This window comes from Marmota marmota, unplaced genomic scaffold (assembly GCF_001458135.2).
Source record: "Marmota marmota marmota unplaced genomic scaffold, marMar, whole genome shotgun sequence".
Classification (NCBI taxonomy): Eukaryota; Metazoa; Chordata; class Mammalia; order Rodentia; family Sciuridae; genus Marmota; species Marmota marmota.
Genome location: NW_026000037.1, coordinates 19,447,676 through 19,469,801, shown reverse-complemented (window position 1 = coordinate 19,469,801; position 22,126 = coordinate 19,447,676). Strand labels below are relative to the sequence as shown.

General features: G+C 39.3%; 1 protein-coding gene across 1 annotated transcript in view; it reads right to left on the bottom strand.

Annotated features, from left to right (window-relative positions):
- The window catches only part of Cntnap5 (contactin associated protein family member 5), a 790,323-nt gene that overhangs the window by 330,602 nt on the left and 437,595 nt on the right, over positions 1-22,126 (bottom strand). The window contains exon 10 of the mRNA XM_048812122.1: positions 19,079-19,250. Coding sequence (XP_048668079.1) covers positions 19,079-19,250 — 172 coding nt within the window. The remainder of the gene's footprint in view (positions 1-19,078; positions 19,251-22,126) is intronic.

The window sequence follows — 22,126 nt, the reverse complement described above, 5'->3', positions numbered from 1 at the left end:
CACATTCAAATCCTCAAATCACCACTTTCCATCAATGTAATTTTTGAAATAATTCTGCCTTTCTGAACTTCAGTTTTCTTGATTGTGAAATCAAGACCAAAAACACTATGTGAATCAATGAGAAGGCCTAAATAGGGCCATATAGCATGTGAACAAGCCTGACCTCATTATTATTGTCATCTATACTTGCAGATGTCTTATGACAAGGACACAGACAATGATTTTTCTTTTCTTTTTCAACTGTTATGTATTTTTTTCTGGGAAGGGAGGGTTGGGCTGCATATTACTAAGCTTTTCTTCCCCCCCAATCTCCCCAACACTTCATACTGGAGATTGAATCTCGGGACACCCTACCCCTGAGCTATATCCTCAGCCCTTTATCTTTTGACATAGGGGCTTGCTAAGTTGCCCAGGCTGGCCTCAAACTTGTGATCCTGTCTCAGCCTCCTAAGTACCTGGGATTACAGGTGTGCACCATCATGCTTAGCCATTCAGTATTTCTATTTTCTGTTGCTAACCATATAGCTGCCAGGAAAGGTCATACTTCATGCTTGCTCTTTGAAGTCTCATCCATTTTCTATCCACCTGAGCAGGAATCCTGACTTCCTGGGGTGAAGTGAGCAACGCAACTGCTTTGCTTCATTGCAGATCTGCACCTGTGGCTTTGAGAAGTAAGGGCAGAGATCTGAGCCACAGATTGGCACAGCACTACCCAGTGATAAATCTGCTAATGGCCACAGGTTGTTGGTGATTGTTCCAGCCACAGCCTGTCAACAACTTAATTGGCTCCTGACTTTTTGTCTGTTCTCAGAATAGGTTTTGAATCCAATTTGAGCTAAAATCTATGGCCTTTGCACATGGTGATTATAGAAAACACAAACAAAAGAGAGAACATTAAATCCTTTCTTCTCGCAATTATGTCTCTTTCCTTCAACTTCTTTGGATTCTTCAGCATTAAATTTAAGAGTGTGAAAGATGTGGTCTAATACGTCTCATATTAATGAGAACCTTAGTTAGAAATGTTCAAAATCCAATTGAAGTCATTTTTAAAGAATGAGACATGGATTTATAGAATTCAAACAAGGGCTGAACAACTCTCAATGGTAAGAGAACAGGATACAGCTGGGCCTCAGAAAATGCTGAGCCTGGAGACTTGAGCCAGCCAGGGGACTCCAGCCTTCCTGTCCTTTGCTTTTTTCTGAGGGTAACGGCTCACTCTTATATTACAGCTTCCTTCCTTGTAGCAAATACGACTGCCAATTGCTATGTTCCGCAGCCTGAGGCGCCCACTATTAGAAAATAACCTTTCTCTCTAGCTTTAAGTTTGAGAATACCTCAAAGAAGCTATTTTTGCCCTGGATGAATGAATCAGTCCACTCTGAGCCAAGGTGAGAGGTTATATAAGACTGTAAAACTCCTACAGAGCCATTTGGATATAATGAAGGAGCAACCTCAGAGGTACTGGACAGACAAAATTATGGCAAGTTTCTAAAGAACTTCCCACACTTCCCAGTTTAACAGAAGAATCTACCTTCGCCAATATTTCCTCTTCTCTTTGCTGAAAAATTCCTAAGAATGTTAGGCTTATTAGACCCATCTCCAAAATAATTTCTCAGCATTAATAACCAACACCACAAAGTTCAGTGTGTAACTGTTCAATTGTATTTTTGTTCCATTGAAACTGAATACCATGTGAAAATTAGTTCTGAGATGGTGAAGGTCACATCTCATTTTGCTTTTATTTTTCCCTGAAGGAGCTTAGAAAAATGTTGGAAGTCATCTTTATTCCTAATTCTATGGACAATGTCACTGGGGTCTTTCTCTCTTAATGTTCTTTTTCTTCACTGAGCCCAAGCCATGCCTGGGATTTCCATATTGCCTGACACCAATATTGCCAGCATCGAAGTTGGTATAAAACTTGAAGTCTTTGCAACCTGTAAAGGATGTGGGGATGGAGGGAGGATAGATCCTACTCCTTCTCTTTTTTTGTTTCATTTGCCTCCGAAACTTGAATATGTAAAATAAATGTTTCTATCACGTATTAAACACTAGGCTTGGTGTGGTGAACTTAGTGCAAGGCCATCGTGATAATTATATCAACAGATCAATGAAACAACCTTCTAAGACAAGGACCACTATCTACAAGAAAGTGAGGTTCACAAGTCAAGTGGTTCATTTAACATCCCAGAAGTTAAACTGGCAAGCTACAAACCAGAGTATAAATAAATCAGAAGCACCTACTAGAAAACAGAAAAAACTGGCATAGAAATGACCTTAACACATAACCATTTGCTTTTTTATAAACGTGGGAAAAGCTAAGATGAATGCCTATCAATAGCCCTCCAGTTCTCTTTAATGCTACCTCTAGAAGTCATTCTATCTACACTACTGACTACCTCCCAGAGCTGGTGTCCTGCTGCTAACAACAAACAATCCAAAAGTTTCCTGGTGTTTACTATGATTTATGAACTCTAAGGCAGAGATTCCAAAAGCATATTATAGTTTTGTTTGTGTACTTGTGGAATAGAGGATTGAACCCAGAGTCTCATGCATCTGCTGAGTTACTTACTCAGCCACAAACAAAAGTTTGCGATCTCATATATTTGAGAAATTTCAATCCTCTCTTACACATTTTATAAGCATTTCAGTGCATGTGTGCAAACACACACACATATACACACATACGAACAGCTGGGCCTCAGAAAATGCTGAAAAATTCTGAAAATTTTGTGGGATGGAGGAGGCAGGTAGTAGGTATAGCTCAGGGTTAGGGTGCTTGCCCAACATGCAGAGCATTCTGGGTTTCATCCTAGCACTGCAGAGACCAGGAATGGGGGGAGGGAGAGAGGAGGGGGGGAGGAGGGGGGAGAGAGAAAAGCTGAAAAAAAAAGGAAATCCATTTAACTTTTTATACTCTGGCATTACTCAAACTTATTTGAACAAAAAAAAAAAAAATCTCCATTTTCAGTAGAATACCATTAACGTTAGACAGAACTAGAAGCTTAGTTCCCCACTGTGTAGAAAAAATTTGGATGAGACTATATTATGATGAGCTCAATAAAGAAATGTCTGTTTCATATGCTGACTCAATATTTCTAAAGGACTGATATACAGATATCCTGGAGTGTTTCATACAATTCGAGATTCTAAGTCTCCATTCCAGATGGACTCAATCAAAATTTCTGGAGTTGTGGGGTCCAAAAATCTGCATTTAAGAGATTCCTAAATGTTTGTTATGCTTTCCAAAATATAAAGCTACTAGCCAATTCAGGATTGAGGCTGAATTTTAAAATTACATTAACTCATGGTTAACATTTATGTTAGTCAGCTTTTTGACACTGTGACTAAAATACCCAAGGGGGGGAAAAAAGGTAAAGGAAGAAAAGTTTATTCTGACTCACAATTACAGAGGATTAGTCCATTGTTGGTTGAGACCTATGCTCTGGGCCCAAGGTGAGGCGGAAATCCTGGGACTATCCTTTCAATTCCCACAATCCAGGCTTTTTACCTCCAAACATCCCTGTACTAACTAAGGAGTTTCTGGGGGCACCTCATATCCAAAGTATAATTATATTAAAGAATGTTCTAGGTCGTCATTTATAGTCTGGCATATGTCTTTCTGTGAGGACATTTTTGCTAGTATAAAGACTCAAATGAATTCAACTAGCTGTCTACAGAGCCCCCATGAGGTGGTCTTTACTTTGGAGAGCATCTGGTGCAAGTAGACTAATCCTAACACTCTGAAACTGACTCTTGACAGATCCCCAGGACCATCAGTCACCAGGATTACGGTATGTGAAAGAAATCTCATAAAAGACTGGTATATGACTCTAGAATCACAATTCACAAATTTACTTTGAAAACAATGATTTTTCAAAGGGCCTGATATTTTCACCAGACTGTGGTAATATTTTCTTTCTATAATTTAACTTCATACAGTTGCAGAATATCAAAGGGCTCTGAGTTAGACTTGAAATCAGAACAAGGATAGTCCCAGGATTTCTGAGTTTTTATGTCAATCTAAATCTAAATCTGTTAAAAGGAAATAAAATTAAATATTCAGCTCTTTTATCATAATAGTCATATTTCAGAGTCTTGATCACCTCTAGTGACTGGGTATTTTATTGCATAAAACAGAAAATTTCATCAAAAAATGCATTATGCTGACCTAGAGCTGCAGTGTTTGATGCATTACAGCAAAAATGTATATTATATTCCTATAATTTCCATCCATTCCTCAGGTGGGGAGGAAGTGCTAATGCATGCTGAGTAGTGTGGGAAAACAGGAGTGTACAATTGATGACACTTCTACCCTTTCCCATTGGATGTTACACCCAAGAATGAACTGTTTTTATTTTAAGTGTCTGATATTATAGACATCTTCATTTAGTTCTTCAGCTACAATGATCTTTACGCATTTGGTTTTCCTTATTTATAATTCAATTTCTCACCATCCCACTGTAATCGGATACTATCTTCCTTTGGAAATATTGGCCTTAATTCAGATGCAGTCTAGTCTTTCATTGATGTTCTCCTGTATCTTCAAGATGATCCAGTAAGACCTATTTAGAGGGCTGGGGATGTCGCTCAAGTGGTAGCGCGCTCGCCTGGCATGCGTGCGGCATGGGTTCTATCCTCAGCACCACATACAAAACAAAGATGTTGTATCCGCCGATAACTAAAAAATAAATATTAAAATTCTCTCTCTCTCTCTCTCTCTCCTCTCTCGCTCTCTCTTTAAAAAAAAAAAAAGATTTAAAAAAAGAGACCTATTTAGAGTTCCTTGAATCGTTTATTTATTTGATTGATTGAATGACTGATTGATTGATTATTTTCCTAGTTGTTTGTTGGTCTGTTAACTTTCTTTTTTTAGTTGCAGACACAATACTTTTATTTTATTTATTTAGTTTTATATGGTTCTAAGGATTAAACCCAGTGCCTTCATGCATGCTATGCAAGCACTCTACCACTGAGCTACAACTCCAGCCCTGGTCTGTTAACTTCTAATGCAGACAATTGCTGTCTAAATAGTTTTGGGAAAGTCATTTAATACCTGTGAACCTCAGTCCCTTCCTTTGTAAACTGAGAATAGTTTATGTCTGTATATTTTAACGTAGCTCTCCACAGATTTAAACAAGGTAACTATTTGAGGAATAATCCCTATCATGGCACTTGGCCCACTGTTTAATTCATTTATTTAGTTAGTTTTGTTTGCAGTGCTAAGGATGGAACCCAGGGCCTGTTGCGTGTCAGGCAAGTGCTCTACCACTGAGCTATACCCTCAACTCCATTGTTTTATTTCAGTGAACTTAAGTGACATTAGTTGGAGTATAGTGTTGAAACAAGGAAGAAAAAATTTCTAAGGAGAAGAAAAAATGCATCTCATACCTCCTCCTCCTCCTCCTCCTCCTCCTCCTTTCTCTCTCNTCCTCCTCCTCCTCCTCCTCCTCTTTCTAAATAAAGAGCCTTTAGATGACATTTGGCAAAAGCTAGAAGCAGCTCTCTATGTTGGAAGATGCTGGAGAGTTTGACAAAGCCAAATGAATAATAACAATGCTGTTTAAGGCTCTGTCAGGCCCTTTTGAAAAGAAAGAAAGAAAGAAAGGAAGGAAGGAAGGAAGGAAGGAAGGAAGGAAGGAAGGAAGGAAGGAACAGTGGCACAGTAGAGTCTGTACTTGATTCCAGTGTTGCTTCCTGGGCTCATGGGAATCCTTTTTCTCTTCAATAACTTCACTCAGATAAATAGCCCACATTGATACCTTGTCACCCTTCAGTGACATTTTGTTTTTGGTATCATTCCTTCCAGGTAAATACAGGTTTGCCCACCTCACCCTGCAGGAGCTGTTTAGAGGTGCACAGAATCCAGAGGTTACTCTTAGCAGATCTTATTACCAGGAGACTGCTGACATCCTTTACAATCACCAAAGACATTTTGTGTATTTCTCTAGAGCTGCCTCCTCTTCACAGTTGCCTTCTATTACAGAGCTGCCCCATTTTTTTGTTTCCTTAAAGCACAAGATTGTAATAAAGATAATGTACTTGTATGCTTCCTTCCACTATATTATTTATAGACTACATTGCTCAAATCCATTGCTATGGTTTGCTTGTCTAATTTTATGATGGCCTTGCTAAACAAAAATACTCTTGCTAGCTAGTGCTTACAGAAGGAGCACTTAACACCATGTGAACGATGACAGCTGGCACCAGCGTTGCTTTTATTAGGCACTCTTGCTATTCAAATAGAGCGATAGTTGGCACAAACCACATTGGAAAGTTTTCAAGATGAGAAAGGGGTGAAGGGCTTTAATTTCTAAATCTTGGACAGCAGTCTCTAGAGTTTTGAGTGTACAAAGTTATTAAATATTTCCAAGTTCATTCTAAATCTTGGGACAGTACTATATTCATTGTTGAGTTTCATAAGCTTTGTAGGCAGTTCATCCCTAGCTACTAAGAGCAAGTGTTGTTATAATTTAAAATGTTCAAATTATTCAACAAATTATCACAAAGCACCTGCTATCAAATGAATGCATCACTGATGTCAAGAAGTTTCTCATGGAATACAAAACACACATAATGATTATGTTTGGGAGCTAAATTAAATCTAAAAAAAAAAAGTATAAGAGACGTTCAAATACTGAATTCTAGAAGGAAAGTATCAGTTTCATTCAAATAGGCACAAATCAATGTAAATAGGAAGAATTCACGGAGTAGGTAAGATAAGAAGTAGATTTTGATAGATGGGCTGAATGTGGGTAAAAAGAACTGGGAAGGGGACTCCAGAAAAACAAAATGGCAGCATTCCCTGGAGACAGGAACAGGAATGGTTGCTTGGGGGATGACAGTTGTCCACTTCTAGAATGCTCTAGCCACTCCTATTTCTATTTCTGCTTGCCTAAATATATGTATCTGGGATATAGCCTCATGCTTCTCTGTACCATGAACATGTAAAAAATGTCTGTTTTTATTTGTTGTTGTTGTTGTTGTTGTTGTTGTTGTTGTTCTGGTGTGGCTGTCTTGCTCTTGAGCTTCTTGAAGGTGGTGACAAACTGCATACTCAGTAAGTACATATAGATGCAATGATGGATTAATAGAGTAGAAGATAAAGATAAAGAGGGGAGAGGGAAGACCATAAAAAATGGCAAAACACAAGCTGGAGAATTTGGAACTTTGCCTGTAATGTCTCTGGCTCTAATGTGTGATGGAGGTCATGTGAAATGCACATGGAGAATCTGATGTTCACAATAGCTAGGCTATAACAATAAATGTGTCTGGGGAGATGGAAGACTGCAAATTTTCAATTATTGTATTTCTCTAAAAGATGGTCCTACATTTGGGAAAATTCTATCAAGAAGTGTTGTGTTTTGAGTTCACGGTGCTGTGGAGAATAAAGCAGTTGCATATAGAAGTTTAAATGAAGATGGAAGTTTAAATGAAGATGGGAATTCATCCTTGGAACTTTTTCTGATAGGTCCCTATACCATTGTGCCAAATGTAGGTTAGAATCAAGCTTTAGAGCTATGCCCTGCTCTTTATCTATACTTGGTTTCCTGTACTAATCAAATGCCTCAGATGCACAAGAATCATTTTATACCACTGAAAACAATAGTAATTTGTAGTACTCTCTTCACTGTATGCTTAAGTCCCTGCAAGCTACATGCTCTCATCCTTCAGTGTGTAAATCTCCAGACCTGAAACTTAACATGAGTCAGCATGGTAATTGGAATGACCTTTAAAATGTGTATTCTCTTGTCACTTTCAGATTTTTGGGATTTCCCAAATTGCCAAGCTGACATACCATTCCCACCTTTACACAGATGTTTACTTTGTAGACATACTTTTGTCATGTTTTGATAAGTGTTGGTGTAGCCTATATAATATTAAGAATGAATTACTAGAAGATAAATTCTTTAATCATGGCAGTCAGGGAAAGAATGGGGAGGTGAAGGAGAAGAGGAAAGGAGTGATACTAATGTCAGACAGAAATTCCCAGCAAACATGGCTTTAGGGAAACACAAAGAATTTGTTTTTAGCTAAACTCTATAGTTAGGTTTCTTTCCATTAATGAAAGAAGAATCTTTCACTTCTCCACCCCATTCTCCCCATGGCAATGATTTCAGCAGAGGACACACACACAGAACAATGACCATGGGAATTATCAGCCAGAGGTTTGTAGAAAGCATCAGGAAGTGCCGACCTCTGAGAAATTCACTGACAACAATTTGCAGTGGCCTCCGAACAGTTAATTATGCAGAGTTTGAGGACAATGACACTCACAATCCCCTTTCTTGACATACTGTCCCATCCCCAATAAAAACCAGCCTTCCTCTAAGATTCCCTCCTACTAGCCTGTTTATTTACATCATGCTTTGGGAGAATATGTTCATCTCCATGATTATTTAGGCAAACCTGTCTTTCCATGGAGTTTGCTAAAGTCAGGGATGTGTGCTGTGTTCCGCATCCAACCACATCACCCCCTCTTCCCAAGCCCTTGGTATAGCCAGGATGTGCCAAACTCGAGAGATAAATGAATGAATGACCCATTATGACCAAAGCAGACCTGTGATCCTAGGACACAAGGAAGGCCACAGCAGTACAGAAATAATGGCATGTGCTCTTAAGTTACACACTCTATACTTTGGTCACTCCTGGATTCTCAGGGCAAAGCAATATTCCAGGAACAAAAGTAGGCACCCAAAAAATATTCAATGAATGAATTATGGGGTCTCAGAGTAAGATTAGCAAAATGTGTGTAATCTCTCTGGGAACCAGAAGAGTGTATCAGGATACATTGGGTCCAGTTATATTATACATGAATATGTACACACATGTGTGTACACACAAAGGCTAATATTGATACATATAATACCCATTTCAGATTGTGAGGTCCTGCAATTTTCATAAAAAATTATCTGGGCAAATCTCTAGAGCCAGAGTTGCTTAAGAACAACTCCAAGGATTATTTTGATGGTCAAACCTGGGATAGCCCCCTACCTAATTATTGCAGTTAAAAGTGTAATTTTCAGCATGGATAAAAACAAGTAGCAAGCTGATTGTAACATTCTGTCATAATAAAGTTAATGGTGTTCTGGTTGTGCTGGACATCACGAATTTAAAGAATGCAATATTGGAAACACAAAAATTCCAACTGAATCAGCATTCTCTTCAGTAAGTATCTGCTTAGGTTTGTTTGTTTACCTCTGCATTTCTCAGGTGTTAAGATACCCACTGCTTGGCCTGTGCTATATCCCAGTGTTGGGAGAAGTGAGCCCTGCAGTAGGCCTACTAAATCATGTCCAAGAGATCTTTTAAAGATGAAGCTAAACCTCGAGGGAAGATTTCAAATCTGTAACTTGAATCAAGTGAAAACATTAATCACTTGTCCAAAAAAATAAAAGAGGTTATGTATGTAGGTAAATTATTCAAAGAAATGTCATCCTTTCCTGCCTGCGTGCAGATTTTCTAAAACCCAGCCCGCTGATATGCACAGTGCCCCATCCATTTCTGTCTCTCTTGCTTTTAACTTTAAGAACTTTCATCTTTCCACTCTCAGTCAATCCTTGTCAACACTCCAAGAGGGATGAGGGAATAATATCACCTGACTTTTGTTTTAACAACTTATGGCTATAAAGTGTATGCATCACCCTCAGTAATAATGGAAGGAGATGAGATTCCTTTTGAGCTAAAATGCAAAGGCTTTAAACCACCACAAAATCTGGAGTTTGATTTTATTTTAAAGCAAGTTATTAAACTTAGTTAATGTAAGCTTCCTCATCTGCTAACCAGGGGCCAAGGTCACCTTCAGGCTCCGTGCCAGTTAATAACACATTGGTGTAAATGGTGCCGACGATGCCTATGACACAATTGCAGGTGGACGCAGCTTAGTAACCATAAAATCATGTCTGTGTCACCATAAAATCCACAAGGCCAGATTTGAGCTCTATGAACTTTCTGTGAGAGTTCCTAATCAAAATAAAAATAGTACAATGCTGATTTTAAATTAATTTCTGTAGCAGCAATAAGTGAGAACCTGTTATTGGAGGTTAAATCTGGTTTTTCATTGTCTCACAACATTGAAATTTTCTCTTCCAAATGTGTCTACAAATGCTGCTTATTATGGCTACCTATATTTTATTTTGGACCAGAGAATAACAGTGTTAAAAGTCTTCAGACTTCAAGGGCTCAAGGAGTGCACATCAATGTAGAGAAGAAAAAGAACACAGTGTTGGTTGTGTAGATGGGAGCTCCTTTAGAGAATGTGGAAAAACAGATGGAAGGCCTGTATCAGGATTTTGGATGAAGGCTCATTGAGATATTGATTCTGTGAAGAGATCAACAAGGAAGAATCTCTTCTAATTATTAATTTAGAAATGTTTTCTGCCTCACAAAAGTAAGTTGAGAATCTAAACTAACATTTTCCTCATGTTTCTATCTAAGATCAAAAGTTTCCTTGGCTTCTATGTTGTCTAAAATCTAAATTGCTTAGCCAGTATTTCTCAGGACAGATGATCCAGACACCTACAGATTTTGATAGACACTTTCTCACGGCTCCCTGAAAGTGTGCATCACCCCTTAGTCTCAAAGCAATAGCTCTTAGACGGAATCCATCATCTTTGGAAGTGTTCATGAGACTTCACTCAGCTCACCAGTCTGGCTTTGTTTCCAGCATGAACATTTCAAATTATCCTTTGATGGGGGAAGATTCTCAACACTGTCTGATGGGCCCGAATAAAATGCCACCTTCAGTGTGGTTGACCCTCTGTTTTTGCCATAAATCAAATGTACCTTGGTGCCCTTCCTCACGCACAGTTAGAGAAGTACCATTTCACCAACATTATCATCCAATTTCCTTGTGAAAACAAGTGATGAGAGAGATGGGGTTGGTAACAGAACACAGATGCACTCATTAAAGGGCACTCATTCCAAACAAATCCTCCTTGTATTTTTCCCAAGCCTCTCTTCTCTACTGACATTCAAAGAGGTGTTAGATGGGGATGGGAAGAACTTTCACTTAAGGAGCAGACAAATGAATCTGCACTTTTTATAGGGAATTCCAGATGAACAGCCCATACCAAAACTGGCTCAAAATCTATGGCCACAGAATGGTCATGCCAGGCTAGTTCTGAAGTTTCTCCACTCCTAACCAGCCTGAAGAACTAGCAAAGCTAAATCTCCTGGTGGAGGCATGAGCTCCCTCACAGTGTCCCTTGGTGTGTTCATCACAAGGCTATGACAGTGAGCTGCATGGATGATAACCTATGTTTCCAGAGGTGCTCTATTCTCATGTTCCACGTCCCTTGTCTTCTTCTCAATACTGCCCACTTTGTGATTTTGTCATTGGATGAAAACACAACATTTTCTTCTTTCCATGATGCCGAAGAAGGCAAAATGTTTGACCATCATTGGATTCAAATTAGTACTATACAAGGACAGGCCAAATCTCTTCCATGGGACTCCTTTATGTGTAGTCAAGATCTACCACAAACTGGCTAAGTAACCTTGGGCAACTTACTTAGTGTCTCTGTATCTCAATTTCATTGTTGGTAATACAGAATTAATGATATTATCTATTCCAGATCATTAGGGTAACACACACACACACACACACACACACACACTCTATCTATCTATCTATCTATCTATCTATCTATCTATCTCTCATGATATTCTGGCCTATAGTAAGCATTCTTTAAAACTTAGCTAATAATATGGCCTCTTATTCAGATTCAGACTGTTTTGTGTGCTGGTTAGTTCTCTCTGATCCTGACTCAAGTTCTGTTACCCACTGCTTCCAATGCAGCCCCTCTAAACCAGGCAAAGAAATATCCAACACCTCACCAGCTCTCAGTCTCAGCCTTAGTTGGCCATTGTGGAGCATCTTGAAGACTCTGCTTGGTCTCCCCATATTGAGCCTATTCTTGGATCTCTTTCTAAAGTCTTAAATCCTCAATGACACCTCCCTTCACCTTCCCTGGAAAAAAACATGCCTGTTTTTCCTATTGCTCTGGAAGTTTGAGAATAGGCCCTCCATATTTATATGGATTGAGGAATCAGGAAAACTGGATTTGAATGCCAGTACCCCCAATCACTAGATATGTGACCTTGGGCAGTTACTGAAACTCCCTGACCACTGGTGATTTAATCTGTAAAATGGTGATAGTGGGAAAAAAAAAAAAAAAAAAAACAGTGGTTCTCAAATTTGAGTGTGCATGAGAACCACCTGGAGGATTTGTTAATACTTAGATTTCACCTGCAACCATGTTTCTGGTCCAGGAGGTATGATTTGAAATTTGGGAATTTGTATTTCTAGCAAGTTACCACAGATGCTATGTGACCTGTGAGCCACTCTTTTAGAGGACCACTTGGGTGGACTTGGCAGGACTGTGGAATTAATTGAATGAAGTGATATTTAGAGAATGTTTGCTCAGTAACTAGTGCATAAAATATAATCTTTCCTTTTCCTCCATGAAATAGAGCAAAAATGATAACTTAAAAAAAAAAGCAGAAGTGATCTTTTGATTTTGGCCCCATCCCATGAATAAAGGGAGAATACCATATTGCAACTTTTCTCACTTTTAGAGTTTGGAGCACAGATTGTGTGGGCATTGCCCTTAGGATGGCTTTTCTGGCACCCAATGTAAAAGCTTTCAATTTGAGAGAGAACTAAAACATATGTATTACCCCGCAATGTAATCTTTTTATATTACCCACTGTTTTTGACAAACTCCCACATACAGGGTGGGTTTTAGCAGGAGTCTGTTTATGGGAGGTTATCCAACATAATGCTTTCCTCCTCCCCATGTTTACAGCACTCCAAACCCTGAGACCAGAAGGTAAGAATCTTGACCAGAAAGTTTGGCAAATGCTTTTCTTTAGAGAAAACGTGTGGAGAGAAATGAAGTGGTTGTGAAGGGAGAAGCTACATTTCATAATAAAAATGGCTATAGGAAATCCAATGCACTGTTTTACATGTGATCCATTCTTTGAAAAAAAAAATTGTTTGACTTTCAAAAGAATTGTAGTGAAAATTCTGCTTGAGATGCAATAGCAAAGACCAGGGAGAAGTTCCTGGTTCTGTACCTGACTTTATTTGTGGGACTTCCATTTCTGGCTGTACAAAACTAAGGCTGGATGATCTCCAAGGACTTTCCCGAATAGCATCACTGTATGAAGAAGGTTCACAGAAAATAGAACCTATCCCAGCCCTTTTCCAGTACTAGGTCTTGAAACCAGTGTCTGTCAATCTTTTACAAGGTGTCAGTATGTGAGGTGAGGGTTACTTTGTTGATAATGGTACTACTACCATCTATAAGCTGTGTGATTTTTCTAGAAGAAAAGATCAAGCTATGCCATTCAGTGGGGACCAAAAAGACAATCAATTGTACTCATATATATCTCATGAGTATAACTGTTGACTCCCTCAGCTATTCTAAAACCACATTCCCATCCAACCCAAATCCCCCATCATTTATGCATTTGAATATTTTGATTTGTAATAAGCAAGACTTTGTCTTGAAAAGCAGGGAGGAGGTGAGACAAGGGAAGTCTTGGAGGAAAAGAAAACTCATCCCCCCCCCCAACACTACCTCTGGGACTTACTTAAATGCCCCTTTGGAGAAAGTGACATTAAGGCAGGTCTCCTAGAACTTTTTGGAGATCCCATGAGATTCTGGCCAGGAGAGAAGCTACATGTGGTTTCAAGAGGTGCAGGGACCATCCTTTCTCCCCCAGATCTATATCATCCTTGAAGAGTCCCAGCAATTCCATGGTTTCTAGGATTAGATTCTTTAAGGTAGCTATTATCAAAAAGTAGTCACTTGGCCCTACTTACCAACAGCAACTAAAACTAGGAAATTTATTAGAAACTCAAATTTTTAGGCTTAACCTTCATGCCCCCTCCCCCATTCAGAAACTTGTATTTAGACAAGCACTTTTGATGATTCTGATGCAAACATAAAATTGCTTAAAAGATTTAAGGAAGTCCTTAAACTGGGAATGCACACTTGGCACAAGCCTGAATCTCTAAGGAAGGACCACCTTAAAATTGGATCTCTAACCTCATCCTAGCACTGGTTCTGAGACTTTTGCCTTAAGAAAATTGGCAAGACTACAGTCTTGGCTCAAATGAATGGGTGATTTACTAATGGGCACTGGCTGGTGGCCTGAACTAGAGGTCCGAGGAACTAGGCAGGTTCCTTGAACTAGAGAAAACTGAAACCCAAAAAGGGTGTTGTAAAACTGAGCAATTTAGGGCACATGCAAGGATATGTTTCTGTGGGAGTCACTCCCAGAAACTATTGGGAATCATTTGGCCTTGGTGGGGTTTGAGGATTTATTGAAAGAGATCAGAACCTCCCTTCTCTCCAGGAAAGACTTTGGGTTTGGGAATGAACATGGTGAACATTTTCTGAGTATTACTTCATACTAGATATGCAACTGTTGATATCACACTCTCTTTTACCTCTCAACATAAAGGGAGGTTTTATGATCTGGGTCTTTCAAGAGGAGAAACATGGAACAAAGATTGATAACATAACATCATTCAAGGTGGAAAGCAGTGGGTTGGGATTTAAGTGCATTCTAACACCTCTCAAAACTGTAGCCACCTACCCTGGGGTCCAAGCTTCTTTCTGGGTATGACATCCCTAACTCATTCATTAGCACCCTTGTCTCCACCCCCCCACTCCTTGTTGGACTTTGTACTTGGATTCCAACTTCTCTTTGAATTCTTGGCTGGCATTTGATATCTGTCTCTACTGTCCTATAACTTGAACTCCAGAGTGTTGCAGATTGTTTCTGGCATTGAATGGCTTTTCCATAGGATACTAGATTTCAGGCCACCTCTGGACCTGGCCCATCTTGCTCCACTCAGACCCTACCTGACAGTGCACAATAATTGACTGTCCCTCTTTTGACTAGAACCACCCATTGGGCACATAAAGATGACAAAGAATAAGACATACTGCATATTTGTAAAAAATCTATCTGGTTCAGCAAAAGGTGGTGTTACATATTTAGAGTCACAGTTACACAATGACTGACATTTCTAGGTCAGTGCCTGTTTAGTAGATTGTACAGAGAAAAGAACATTGGCAGTGTTCAACTCTTGACTGCAACTTTAGCTGTATGTGAATTTAGAAAAGCTGAAAAACATCTCTGGCTCATAGTCACCCCATTTTTGAAAATTGAGCTTACTGTGGTTTAGATCAGGAAAGTTCCCCCAAAGGCTCACATGTTAAAGTCTTGCTCCCCAATGCACCAATCAGAGATGGGACTTTTGGAAGGTGATTGGATCATGATATTCTCAATGGATTAACACATTGATAGTTTTATGATTTAATGGGCAATTGGGAGGTGGTAGAAACTGTAGGAGGTGGGGTGTAGTTGCAGAAAATAAGTCCTTGGGGGCAAGCCATTGTAGGCTTTACCTTGTCTATATCCCCTAATTTTTTTCTGCTTGCTGGCCACCATGAGGAGAAAAGCTTTTCTCTACTATGCGCTTCCATCATGATGTTCTGCCGCACCAGAGGCCCAGAAATAACACAGCCAAGTGACCAGGAACTGAAACCTCTGAAACTGTTAATCAAAATAATTTGTTTCCTCTTTCACGTTGATTTTTCTGGATATCTTGTCACAGTGACAGAAAGCTATTGACTGCAGGGATATTTGTGGTTCTATACTTCCAGGGTTCTATAACTCAGTATCTTATTCACAAATATACATGTTTGTTTCACTTATTCACTCAATGCCTTTCTGTGAGATTGAACTATAGAGAGTGTAATAAATAGCTGTTCTTCAAATGAGGCAATTATTGAAAGTACCTTTTCTCAATGAGAGATTAGAATACAATGTCTTGCCTTCAAGGGAGGGAACAAATGTAGCTCAAAGAACCAGAGCTTGGGATATAGAGACCACGAGACTGGAGGAGCTGTACTTTGTATCTCCCAAATTAATAGGGACTATTAAAGGGTGTGGGGTCTCCTTGGAAAGGTCTATTGGTATCCCAGCTGTCTCTTCCTATTCTGTCTAATTGTCTTTGCACAATTAGGCACAGGAACTGCCTAAACCCATGCTTTCCGTGCTGCTAGAGCTGTAGGCCTGGCCAGTTATTCCACCTCCTTTCTTCCCAGAGGCAAGATATTTGGTAATTTGCCCATTACTGGCATGCAGATTAATAAAAATTTTTTAATTCCTGAGAAAGGACCTTCCATTTTTTAGTTAAGATAATATCTCAAAAGCAGACTGTAAACAGCTCAAACCAGTCAGTACCTACCAGAGTTTCCAGCCACCATCTCAAAGGAGACTCCCTGGAGAACCTCTTAAGATATTGGAACCATCATGCCTTTTCTATAAATACTACCATGTGTTTCCCGTATCTGATTTTCCCATAATGACCAGCACCAAGACCTTTAATGTGTAATAATTGGGACCAGTGGGAAAGAGAGGCCGGTAGGGATGATCCTTTTTCACTTTGAAGGAGAAGGAGAGCTATGGAAGGTAAGGGAGGAGGCCTGGGTGTCTGTAGCCTCTGAGGAAAGAGACAGGAAGAAGTTTGGGAGAAGATACTCTTAGGCCATCCTCCATGAACTTTCAGACAGGAACACAGATAAGGAAAGTAACAACCACACTATTCTCTCCTCCCTCTCCACCAAGTTGTCCATTCCTTGAAGGCAGTGACTTTGCAATTACCCTGAAATCGTGTTCTTATTTAATTGGACATTATAAATGAAACACCAAACTCAGAAACCACCTGTCTCTCCTTGTTACCCCTGTCTCTCTCAAACAAGTGTTAAATATAGGTTCAATCAATAATGCATAAAGCAAACATTTTGCCATGGGTTTCCCTTCTCTTAGAGAAAGTGTCTGGCAAGTCAAGAAAAACATACCATTTACCCACTAAACTAAACACAATCCCTTATTATACAATTAACCAAAACACAATTGTATGTAATATAATTACCCAAGACTACAATTACACAAAAGTAATGATGCAGTGTAGATAGCAATGACTTTCATGTAATCAAAAATAATGAGAGCTTCCTTGATTAGAAATTAAGGTATCAAAGAGATTCCTATTGATAAATGTTCCCTGTATTGATCCACACTTTGCAAAAGGCTTTGCTGCCTGATGAAGTAGGATGCTTATATCTCACCATTATTAAAGACCAAAGGGGAGAAATTGTTCCCTGTAATACCCTTTCTTCTGAGTTCTTTAACTAGTGCATTTTAACGAAGCACACATTTTATTACCCACTTTTTCACCTGGTCAAATAGAAAAAAAAAAATAAAGCATACAAACCAGGAAGTCTGTGTGCTTTATTGATGATTCCCTGAGTTGTGGTATTAACAGGAAAACATGCACATGAAGCTCCACCAAATTTGATGGGTCATTCCCAGCATTAGCACAGACTATTTTCTGCATAGTTGATTTCTATGTCACTTGGTAGAAGACCTGATACTTCTCCTCATTGCTCCCCCAGACAAAGATGGACAGTCACCTTCCTAGATCTGTGCTTACTCTCTAACTTGTTCTGGAATACTCCTTCAACTGTGCAAATTTGACCACTTCTTTCTGATTCTTTTTTTTAATATTTATTTTTTTGGTGTAGATGGACACAACACAATGCATTTTATTTTTATGTGGTGCTGAGGATCGAACCTGGGTCCCGCCAGTGCTAGGGGAGCGCTCAACCACTGAGCCACAATCCCAGCCCTTCTTCCTGATTCTTGCCTAGAACATAAAGGCACATTTCACTAGCACACAGAATTCTTCACGATTGAAGAACAGGTCCACCTCTCTAGTTCAAGCCATGTGTTTCACCACACTGATCCTCTCTATATGAACTATATTAATTGAATCTAAAGACACTATGAATAATAAGATATACCACCAATTATATACCACTGAGAAAAATAAGTGCTGTCAATTAAACTATTACATACCATCAGTTATAAAATGCTTTTGTTCCAATAATAGAGATTTTAAAGGCAAAAGAAGTATTCTGAGTTAATACTTGTAAGCCATGCTATCTCCTGTTTTCATGTCTTTTCATGACACTGTTCTTCCAATCCCCACCCACTCCCGCCTTGGCCATTCCCGACTTTGCCTCCTCCTTTAAGATTCCACTCAGCATCATTGATCTCATTCTTAGAGCAAGACTAAATTGCCACTGCCATGTGTCCCACAAATAAGGGTGCATTGCTTGGTCATTTATCTCACTTTTTTGTAATAACTAATTAATTCCCTGATGAAATTTGAGCAGAGGATCTCTATCACCAACACACAGCCCATGCACTTAGCAGATCTTATTCAGCATATTGGATCAATGCTATTTGGACTGGGGTGAGCAGAATTAAAAGAATAAAGGAGGTGGGTGCTGCAGGGGGAACATGGCAAATGTTGCTGAAAATCCAGAATTCATTCTCTGTGGTTTTCTGCAGTTTATCTTTAAATCTAGAAATTCCCAACCTGAGAAGAGCCACATCCCAGGAGAAATGATGGAGAAAACTAAGCTTTTGCTAGATCTATGGGTTGCAGAATAAGAGTGCTGATTTTTGCTAGCCAGGGTCTGGGTCAACAAAGCCGCATAGGGGATCATGACAGTGAAGATCAACCACCCCCAGGCTACTGCTGTGCACAGTCTGACACTGCCCAAAGCTTTTGCTGTCAGATTCCCAGGAGGCCTGATGCTTAGATGCTTGTGATAGAAAAGATACCCAGTGCAGCAAAGAATGAAATGGTTCAGGAGAGAAGCAATTCCTCCCTCCTTTTTGCTTTACTCTTAACTTCAAAGTAATCAAATGTTGTTTATGCATAAAATTTTAATCCTTTCACAAATTTGTATTTTGATTTAATTTGCATATCCCATTTACTGCAAGTCAACATGAAGAGAGACTCAACTAATTTAAACCATTTTTCTCTGGGCCTGAAATCCTTTCAGAAATATTTTCCATTAGGCGACTCAATTATGTCTAATGTGGCTAATGTTGGTGGATTAGAATTTTGCTTAAAGAAACTCATATTTAGAACAGTGAGAATGGGAAGGGGGTGGGAGAACAGAGGAGAAGAGACAATAATTACCTGTCTTTGATGCTACACAGATCAATGTGTAAATCACTAAAATTCCCCAGGGAACCTTGCTGAACTGAAATGAGGTCCTTGGGCTGGTTATCAATAAAGATGAGCCTCATGCAGCCTTGGAAAGCCTTAATGGGATTTAAACATTGGGAATCGGTGAGATTGTCGGGGCACCCTGTGGGACAGAGAAAAAAGATGAAGAATACTGAAATGATCAGTCATTGTTTTGGCGACCTATTGATGGAAGACCTTGAGGTCTAATTATTTTGGTACTTTTTCATTCATCGCAGTGCATGTACTTTTGTTGTAAATCCTAGCATTCTCAGGGAGGGGACAGAAATGATACAAAATGGGAATACTCAATCACTTTATAGGGGGAAAGAGGGTGTTAAAGGGAATACCGACACTACAACATTTATCTTGTTCTTATTTTTTTTCTTATTCGCAAGCTATTTGTCATTCTTTGGCATGGCATCCTTCACTCATCTCAAGGAAGAAACATATTGTAACTACTCAGGCATCTTGGCTCTGTCTTGAAACACATGTCTAAATGCACAATTCAGTTCTGAATTACACTTTCAAAGGAAATCATGTTTTGGGTAAGCATGGCAGCAGAGTCATTGCCTGGTTAATTGTTAGCATTAACAGGCTTAGTTTCTGAGAAAGGTACACACAGGAATGTAACTGGAATTTTGAAATCATGTGCAAAGCAAATCCAGACATTAAAGGAACTAGGGTTTAAATGCACAGAGTTATAGATCTATAATAGCATTTGTGAAAGGTTAATGCTGTATCTTTTTTTTTAAGAGAAAAATGCATTGCAATGATTTAGCATAGCTTCCAATAAGGGCATATCTACTTCTCATTAAGACAGGTATAGAGCAAAGCAGGTGCTCTTTACAAACTCCATCTCAATGGTTTTAATAGGTTCAAAGCATATGGGAATACAAGCTTGAAAACATGGCAATAACCCATAAATAATTGGGAATTATTTCAGCCATCTCTAATAGACAGTCACTGCTGGGCTGAAGCCGGCAGCTGGTTAACAGCTCACAGACACACTATAAAATGAAGAGAGATGCTACAAGTTCTAATTGAAGCTGTAGAGAGAATTTATGTAAGTTAACTATTATTACTGAAACTCATTTTTCACCTCAAGTTTACAGTCTATGCATGGGGAGTTTGTTTAAACACTATTCAAATCACAGATAAATCTTTATCTCCTAAGCCCAGTGCCCCTGAAGAGTCCACCTCTAAGAGAACTTCTTTAAATGAGAGGAGTCATTTTGCCTTTGTGACAGGTCAGATACTTATTTAATGATAATTATTTGAAATCAGTTTTTCTAGAATAAGTTTAAGAGCACTTTTCTTTCTCTGTTGCTGAAATAGTGCATGTGGGGCAGAATTATGCAGTCTGTGATGTACATCTTCAGGGACCCGAATACCCTTTTCTGTATTTGCTTTTATCTCTCTGCTTTCATTAGCAGGCTGAGGAGAACACAGTTCTGTATTTGAGTCCTTGCTCTACTACTTTACTAGGTCTGCCACCTTACATAGATACATACTTCATGTCAGCAAATGTCACTCTTATTATCTATTAAATGGGGAATGCTATTAGCTACCTCACAAAATTGCTGCATGAATCAAATGAGGTAAGACAGAACTGCACACATGGAGAAGAGTTGGGTTGAAGGACCAGAGGTTCTTTCTTATGCTCTGCACTGCTTCCCTCCTGCTTTCCTCCTTCCCCCAAATATGTATGCTGTACCTTACATAGTCCCTTGTGTATTTCAAAGCTTTAACTACATTTCCTCAAGAGGAGAGAAGTGATTTGTACATGCTAGGGTGTGAAGATAAGAGACTAAAGATGCTGTGGTTGTAGCTCAATGGTCGAGTGTGCACTTAACATGTGTTCAATCCCCAGCACTTTGAGAGAATGTGTACAGATGTGAGAAAGAAAGGGGTGGGGGATGCACTTCATGCTTTTATATAATAATTCAATTTTGTAATGGAAATAGAGTTAGGGACTATAATCTTGATCCCAACCCCATGCTCATATCTATAAGAACTGAAGCCAATTTTTCCATGTTCTCTCATATAACAGGTGCCATTTTGCCCAATTTTGTGTATGTGTGGTGCTGGGGAATGAATCCCGGGCTTTGTACATGTTAGGTAAGCACTCTAACACTGAGCTACACTCCCAGCTCCCATTCTATATATTTAAACCTTGCTCTCACTTAACTCTCCTAGCAATTCTGGAAGTTGAGCTTATTTTCCCACATTTCAGATAAGAAAGTCCAGGGATTATTGGTGCCTTGCTCAAGGTCAGACAGCCATGAAGCTTAAATTCCTTTCAGGGATGGTTTATAGAATACCAATAACTGGCTAAGGAATCAGATATTATTTTTTAAAATAAAGGAAATAACATTGAAAGGCTAAATAAGAGTATATGTGTGTGTATACAGATGTAGTAGATGCCTGATCATATGTTATTTACCCTCACCAATTTGTTCTTGTGTATCTGTCATCAGAAAGATTTCCAGGATTCACCAGACACCAGAGAGAATAGAATGTGAAGTGGTTCACATTGCAGAGCCTCCTACTTCCCCCCCACTCCCAGCTGTCCCTCTCCATGGGCAAGGAGGAACTCAGAGGAAGTGGAGAAGGGAAGACAGTGGCTAAGACTACAAAATAACATTGAACTAGCCTAGATGGCTGGGCAGCTGGCTTTGCCTCTGCACCTGAATTTTCCCTCTTGCAGGTACTGCTGACTCTTGGTTCACTTTCCCCAAGTTTTCAGCTGAGTTTCTCTTTTCCAATGCGATCACAGAGCTTGGCATGGCTACAAAAAAATCTCCTTTGGATGTGTTATGTAACACCAGCACTTATAGCTCAAGTTCTTTTCTTCCTCAGCACTGTCCTAGATAATTTATATTTGCACAGCTATGAAAGATTTTGCTTCACACTATTTTAGGTGTGTTTGTGTGTCTCTGTGTGTGTGCGTGTATGTGTGGTGTGTGAGTGTGTGTGCATACACATACTTCAGAAGAA